Genomic DNA, 7,832 nt, shown 5'->3' with positions numbered 1-7,832 from the left:
GGGCAGCGCCGGCCAAGGGAGGGGGAGGGGGGGAGGACCCCGAGGGACCCGGGCCTTACCTGGCTGAGCAGCTGCAGCAGCGAGGGCCCCAGGGAGACCGCCTCGTCCGGGGCCCCGTCGGCCGGGGTGGGGGGCAGGGGGGCGGGGGGCGGCTGCGGGTCGGGGGGCTTCTGAAGATCCAGCCGGATGCGCACCTCCCCAAAACACAAGGCCAGGTAGCGCCTGCAGGGGAAGGCAGAGGAGAGGGGGCCGCTGGAGGCGGGGAGGGGCGGCCGGCGTCCCACCCCGAGAGACACAGATGGAGGACCTCGTGCGCCCAGAGTCACAGAATCCAAGGGACCTCAGAGGTCATTGAGTCCAGCCCCGTCCAAAGCAGGAGTCCTTATACCATCCCAGACAAGAGCCTGGACCGTCTCTCCTTGCAGACCTCCAGCAATGGAGTAACCACAACTCCAGCAGGGAAGTTCCTTCCTTCCTTCCTTCCTTCCATTCCTTCCTTCCTTCCATTCCTTCCTTCCCTTACTCCCTCCCATTCAACCTATTTTTTCCCTTCCTTCCTTCCTTCCATCCTTCCTCCCTCCCTTCCTCCCATTCAATCTATTTTTTCCTTCCTTCCTTCCCTTCCTCCCTTCCATTCCTCCCTTTCTTCCATTCCTCCCTCCCTCCCATTCATTCAACCTATTTTTTTCCTTCCTTCCTTCCATTCCTTCCTTCCCTTCCATTCAACCTATTTTTTTCCTTCCTTCCTTCCTTCCTTCCTTCCATTCCTTCCACCCTCCCATTCAACCTATTTTTTTCCTTCCTTCCTTCCTTCCTTCCTTCCTTCCTTCCTTCCTTCCTTCCTTCCTTCCTTCCTTCCTTCCTTCCTTCCCTTCCATTCCTTCCTTCCCTTCCACCCTCCCATTCAACCTATTTTTCCCTTCCTTCCTTAATTCCTTCCTTCCTTTCCACACTCCCCTTTCTCTACCCTTCCTTTCTCCCTCCCCTTTGCTTCCTTCCTTCCTTCCTTTCCTCCCTCCCATCCATTCAACCTATTTTTTTTTCCTTCCTTCCTTCCTTCCTCCCTCCCTCCCTCCCTCCTCTCTCTCTCTATTCTATCCTCCCTTCCTTCCCCTCTCCCTTTTTCCTTTCTTCATTTTTTACAGAATCGCAGACTCCTAGGGCTGGAAGGGACCCGGGAGGTCCTCTAGCCCAACCCCCTGCTCAAGCAGGAGTCCTTATTCCACCCCAAAGGGTGGTGAGCTTTTCTTGAAAGCTGCCAGTGACGGAGCACCCACAGAACCATCATGCAATGTGAGAATGTCTACAAAAGCCCAAGTTGTCGCAAACAGCAAGTCCACACAACGGCAGTGGGATACAGGTGTTGTTCTGGCATTGAGGTGGCTCTTAANCCCAATTTCTTCCCAATTTGACACCCCAAGAAAGTTGGCTGGGAACTCTGGGATTTCTAGAAGACAGCACGATGGGTAAAGTAGTCTTCAACCAGAAGCGCAAAACTTCCCACGTGCATTTATTGTTTATTTATTAAGTTGAGAGGGATATTTCTGGCTGTCCCAGCTGGGTCCTCCCCAGAAGGCAACCAGGGTCCACTTCCTGAGGGGGGACTTCTCCCCAAGAAGAGTCCCAGGTGAGAGGCTGGGGGGCGGGGGAGGCCGCCCCTTTCAACACCCAGAGCCCAGAAGACCCCCAAGACGCCCTGGAGACTTACGGCACGTCATTGTTCAGGAGCCTGCTGGAGATCCAGATGCTGTCAATCTCCTGAAAGAACAGAACAACAAGAGTTGGAAGGGACCATGGGAGGTCTTCTAGTCCAACCCCCTGCTTGCGTAGGAAACCCTAAACCAGGGGTAGGCAACCTTGGCTCTTTTAGGACTCGTGGACTTCAACTCCCAGAATTCCTGAGCCAGCATGGCTCAGCTTGGAAACCTCTCCCTTTCCCCAAGAGCCAAGGTTGCCTACCCCTGCCCTAGACCAAGGATATCCAACCTTGGAAATTGTTGACTTTAAAGACTGTGGGGGAATTCTGGGAGTTGGAAGTCCACAAGTCTTAAACCCAAAGGAACTTTTTCAAGAGACAACGGGATTTTCTTGTTGTGTCTGAAGACGTTTTGCTTCTCCTCCAAGCAGCTCGTCCTTTGGGACAACCAGGACCTGGACGACGGAGAATCTCTATGGACACAAGTCTTCAAGTTGGACATCCCTGCCCTACGCCAGGGCTTTTCAACCAGTGGTACGGGGACCACCTGTGGTCCATTGGCACCTGGCAGGTGGTACGCGCCCATCCTAGAAAAGGGGTAGCGGGGGAGGGGAATGAGCTGAACCGGTGGCAGCACTGCACAAGCCTGAGCGAGAGACGGCTGGAGCTGCAGGGCTGTCAGGGCTCAGCGGAAGCGCCAGGATCAGTGCCGTTTTCCAGCTGATTGACGCTTTGGGGCTGTCAGGACTCAGTGGAAGAGCCAGGATCAGCGCCAGGATCCAGCTGGCGCTCAGCACTGATCCTGGCGCTTCTGAGCCCAGAAGAAGCGCCGATCAGCTGGAATGTTGCAGCCTCTCCAGGGTCTTGTGATTTACATTCAGATGCTTGGCAACTGATTCATATTTATGACAGTCACAGTGTCCCAGGGTCATGTGAAGGGACCAAAACCTGCTGCAACCACCCAGCAGACGGGGGGGGAATAAAGACCAAACACCCCCCCACCCCACCCCCACTGCCAATCCTCAACAGAAATGCTCCCAACAATGGAAACCTCGGACAGGAGGAAGAGTGCGGCCGGGCGGGCAGGCAGGTGTCTTGCTCGGCTGTGGCTTGGGGGTCACTTTTTTCAGTGCCACTGTAACTTCGAACAGTCACTAAGCGCACTGTTGTAAGTCGAGGACTACCTGTACTTTATCATTTTTTTCCTTTTGGGGGGGTCATCGAGTTTTTGACACCTTGTTAGGCAACTGGTGGTACTTGGATGTTGCCATATCCTAAAAGTGGCACAATGGGTGAAAAGGTTGAAAAGCCCTGGACTAGGCCATTCCAGACAAATGCCTGTCCGGTCTTTTCTGGAAAACCTCCAGTGTTGGAGCACCATCAACTTCCGAAGGCAACGTCCGTTCCACTGATTGAGGGGGTTGGACTAGATGACCTCCAGGGTCCCTTCCAACATCATCATCATCATCATCATCATCATCATCATCATCATCATCATTATGTAGATCAGAATAACAGAGTTGGAAGGGACCTTGGAGGTCATCTAGTCCAACTCGCTGTTTGAGCTGGAAACCTTATATCATTCCAGACAAACAGTTGACCAATCTCTTCTTAAAAACCTCCAGTGATGGAGCACCCACAACTTCTGGAGGCAAGGAGTTCCACTGGTTAATTGTTCTGACTGTCAGGAAATTTCTCTGTAGTTCCAGGTTGCTTCTCTCCTTGATGAGTTTCCATCCGTCGCTTCTTATCCTGCCTTCAGGTGCTTTGGAGAATAAGTTGATGCCTTCTTCTTTGTGGCAGCCCCCCAAATATTGGAAGGCTGCTATCATGTGACCCCTGGTCCTTCTTTCCATGAAATTAGGCCTACCCAATTCCAGCAACCATTCTTCATATGTTTTAGCCTCGAGTCCCCTAATCACCTTTGTGGCTCTTCTCTGCACTCTTTCCAGAGTCTCAACATCGTTTTACATGGGGGAGGGCTACAGAGAACCTACACAACCCCTGTCCTGCAGAACAAATGATCACCGGCCCACCTTCCAGCACCCCAAAATAATCCTTGCCATAACAATGCGGTCGCTTCAACAGTGAGATGGGTTGGCACATACATGCAATAATAAATGAATAAATATTAGAATTATGGTGTCATTGCAGGGATCTGCCCAGAGGTGATTTAACAGCTAACCAGCTTATGTAATGTAAGATGTAATGATGGGAATAACTCCACAGTTTCTGTGTCCCTTGAAGAGCCAGCAGGGTCTGTGTCCCTTGAAGAGCCATCAGGGTCTGTGTCTCTTTAAGAGCCATCAGGGTCTGTGTCTCTTTAAGAGCCTTGGTATAAAGGGAAGGCTCTGCTGACGTGTTCTCTCTCTTCCGTTTCCTGCTGTAACTGTCGTTTGTTGGATCCTGTTGTATTAACACGGCTATGTATATTGTTCCTTGTGTATGATATTATAGATAACGTAAGATAAACCACCATTTACTATAGACCACTGTTTACTGTGTTTACTCCTGGCTTATTCTCACGCAATAAGACCGTGCACTCTCTCCCAGAGAGAGGAGAAACCCAGGGAGAGCTTGACCCACCAGAGTTAAGTCTTGCTCCTCAGGAGACCACAAGATGCTCCTTACTCACCACCGTCTGCTGCTCTTCTTGAAACTTCAAGCTGAGATTCTGGATCCCCCAAACCCAGAACGACTGGATCTTCAGCTCGGCCTGGAGACGCCGCCGGCACCAGTTTGTAATTAGTATGTACAGGAGCCACCTACAGGGAGGACAGACCAGGGAATCCTTTAACTAACAGGGCCAGAAGGGGTCATTTAACTCAATGGCCAGACGCAGCTCCTCCTCCTCCTCTTCTCCAAACATAAAAGGGGCACATTTTGAACTCAGAACATGTCTGGAAAAGATCTTGAACCACTGCCAATAAAAGGTCAAAGCAACTTTTCTCAACTTTGGCAGCTTGAAGATGAGTGGACTTCAACTCCCAGAATTCCCCAGCCAGCAGAGCTGGCTGGAAGTCCACCCATCTTCAAGCTGCCAAAGTTGAGAAACATTAGATTAGAACAGGGTTTTCAAACTTGGCCCTTTTATGATTTGTGGACTTCAACTCCCAGAATTCCTCAGCTAGGCATGCTGAATGAGGAATTCCGGGAGTTGAAGTCCACAAGTCATAAAAAAATTAATTAACAGGATAACAGAGTTGGGAGGGACCTTGGAGGTCATCTAGTCCAGCCCCCTGCACAAGCAGGAGACCTAGTTGTCCAATCTCTTCTCATGAAAATTTCTGCTCCTGCTTGAGCAGGGGGCTGGACTAGAAGACCTCCAAGGTCCCTTTCAGCTCTAATTCTAATTCTAATTCTAATCTGAAAGCAAGGTGACAATAAACAATTGTCTATTCTATTTTCTATTCTCTATTTTATTTTCTATTCCATTCTATTCTAAATTCTATTCTATTATATATTTTATTCTCTGTTCTAATTCTAATTCCAATTCTATTCTAATTCTATTCTATATTCTATTCTACATTTTATTCTCTATTCTAATTCTATTCTATTCTATTCTATTCTATTCCATTCTAAAAGTAAGGTGACAATAAACGATGCACAGTTGATTTTTTGCCCACCACTTTGTTTTCTTAATTCAGGACAGGTAGTCCTTGATTTACAACCATTCGTTTAGTGACCGTTCAAAATTACGACCCTGAAAAAAAAGCGGCATGATCGGTTTTCACAGTTACGGCCGTAGCCGCATCCCCACAGCCATGTGATCAATATTCAGGCTCTTCTTTGGGCAACTGACTCATATTTATGACGCTTGCAGCGTCCCGGGGTCATGTGACCCCATTTTGTGACAAGCAATGGGGAAGCCGGATTCACTTCACAACCGTGTGACTAATTTAACTGCACTGATTTGCTTCACAACTCCGGCAAGAAAGGTCGTAAAACGGGGCAAAGCTCACTTAACAACAGCCTTGCTTAGCAATGGAAATTTGGGGCTCTGTCTGGTCGTAAACCAGTGTTTCTCAACCTTGACCATTTTAAGGCATGTGGACTTCAACTCCCAGAATTCCACAGCCAGCAATGCTGGCTGTGGAATTCTGGGAGTTGAAGTCCACATGCCTTAAAATGGTCAAGGTTGAGAAACACTGTCGTAAACTGAGGTCCACCTGGAAGCAACAAAGAGGCAGGGACAGGGAAGGGGAGCGCCCCCCCTTCATCTGCTCCAACTTTAGAGTAGCCTGGAGGCTGCAGGAACAGCTGTAGACAAGCCCAGACGGGTGGACTTCAACTCCCAGAATTCCCCAGACAGCCCTGCTTCCTGGTCTTAATTATGCCGGCTGGGGAATTCTGGGAGTTGAAGTCCACCCGTCTTAAAAGCGGCCCAGGGGGGGGAGACCCCTGCCTAAGTACCACCGGGTGCCCCATCTCCCCTCCCCACCCACCTTCTGCTCCCAAGCAACCCCCCCCTCCCTCCTTCCCGGGCTGGAGCCAGCCAAAGCCTGGGGGGGCCAACCCCCTGCAGCCGGTGCCCCCCACCTCCTCCAAAGCCGGGGTGCCAGCAGACCCTCTGCACGCCCTCAGAGGCCCCCCCCAACAGGGGCAGTGGGGGGGGGGAGGACCCAGAGGGGAGGGGGGAAGAGGACCCACAGGTGGAGACAGGTGGCAGGAAGGGCGGGGGGGGGAGACCCTGGCCAGGCGCCCCCAAGGAGGAGGAGGAGGAGGGAGACCCGGCCACGGGAGGGGGACGCGGTGGGGTCCCTCCGTGCCGGGAAGGGGCGGGCAAGCGAAGGGAGGGGGAGAGCCCCCCCCCAGCCTACCTGCCCAGGCAGAGGCCGCCCAGCAGCACCAGCNGACGCGGGGGGGTCCCTCCGTGCCGGGAAGGGGGGGGCAAGCGAAGGGAGGGGGAGAGCCCCCCCCCAGCCTACCTGCCCAGGCAGAGGCCGCCCAGCAGCACCAGCAGCACCAGCAGGAGGGCGCCCAGCACAGGGACCGCCATGGGGGGGGGCGCGAGGGGGGCGCGCTCCAACCGCCCGTCACCGGCGGCGTCTGGGGCGGGGCCAGCGGGAGCGCGCGCGGAGGAGGAGGGGGGGAGAAGGCGGAGCAAGAGCGAGCGGCCGTTCGGCGCAGCCATTGGCGGGCGCAGAGGAGGGGCGGGGCGTGGAAGCCGCGACCTCCCAGGAAGGGCCCGCCTCTACAGCCTCGCGCCGCTGGAGGGCGGGGCCGGCCTCGCTGGAGGGCGGGATCAGCTGCGGGGAAGCCCCTCTATTGGGCAAATGCAGGGGCGGGGGCGGGGATTTTGTTCCCCCCCTCTCTTACACAGTTTCCGGCGGGCGCCGGGTTGTCGCTCCCCGCCTTTAGAGGCAGGGGTCCGTACTGCGCACGCGCGGCGAAAACTCGCCTAGAGCTTGCCGGGAAAGCGAGTCCCCCGCTTGGACGGCGCGCAGAAGGAGCTGCCTTCAAGGCCGGCGTGTGGCAACGCGGGCGCCTTAGAAGCGTCACGTGGTTGGCCCGGGGCATTCTGGGAGTTGAAGTCCGCGCACATTCAAAGGCCCCAGGTTGAGAAAGAAGAGGCACGTGACTCCTCTGTGTCTTAGATGGTATTGGGTTTCCTGCTTGAGCAGGGGGCTGGACTAGAAGACCTCCAGGGTCCCTTTCAATTCAAATTCTATTCTATTTTCTATCTATCATCTATCAATCTATCTCTTTCTCTCTATCTATTATCTATTCATATCTATCCACCTACCCATATCTATCCATCTATCCATCTATCTATCTCCAGGGCTTTTTTTCTCATAGAACTCCCAGAACGGAGTTCCGGCACCTTTTTTGGATGGAACCTTGTAGGGTAGGCAAGGCGGGTTGTATGACGTGTGTGAGTTAATAATAATAATAATAATAATAATAATAATAATAATAATAATAATAATAATAATAATAAAGTTGGAAGGGACCTTGGAGGTCATCTAGTCCAACCCCCTGCTCAGGCAGGAAACCCTATACCATTTCAGACAAATGGCCGTCCAGTCTCTTCTTAAAAACTTCCAGTGTTGGCGCATTCACAGCTTCTGGAGGCAGGTTGTTCCACTGGTTAATTGTTCTCACTGTCAGGAAGTTTCTCCTTAGTTCTAAGTTG

General features: G+C 52.6%; 1 protein-coding gene across 1 annotated transcript in view; it reads right to left on the bottom strand.

Annotated features, from left to right (window-relative positions):
- The window catches only part of LOC107298099 (protein KIAA0100-like), a gene marked incomplete at its 3' end in the record, with an annotated part of 20,762 nt that extends 14,067 nt beyond the window's left edge, over window positions 1-6,695 (bottom strand). Inside the window, exons 1-4 of the mRNA XM_015827461.1 lie at window positions 6,625-6,695; window positions 4,332-4,461; window positions 1,709-1,758; window positions 60-222 (exon numbers count right to left, since the gene is read on the bottom strand). Of these exons, the coding sequence (XP_015682947.1) occupies window positions 60-222; window positions 1,709-1,758; window positions 4,332-4,461; window positions 6,625-6,695 (414 nt within the window). The remainder of the gene's footprint in view (window positions 1-59; window positions 223-1,708; window positions 1,759-4,331; window positions 4,462-6,624) is intronic.
- Window positions 6,696-7,832: the final 1,137 nt, after the last annotated feature.

This window comes from Protobothrops mucrosquamatus, unplaced genomic scaffold, assembly GCF_001527695.2.
Source record: "Protobothrops mucrosquamatus isolate PMUCROS unplaced genomic scaffold, P.Mucros_1.0 scaffold3712, whole genome shotgun sequence".
Taxonomy (NCBI): Eukaryota; Metazoa; Chordata; class Lepidosauria; order Squamata; family Viperidae; genus Protobothrops; species Protobothrops mucrosquamatus.
This window is presented reverse-complemented; position numbering and strand designations above follow the sequence as displayed.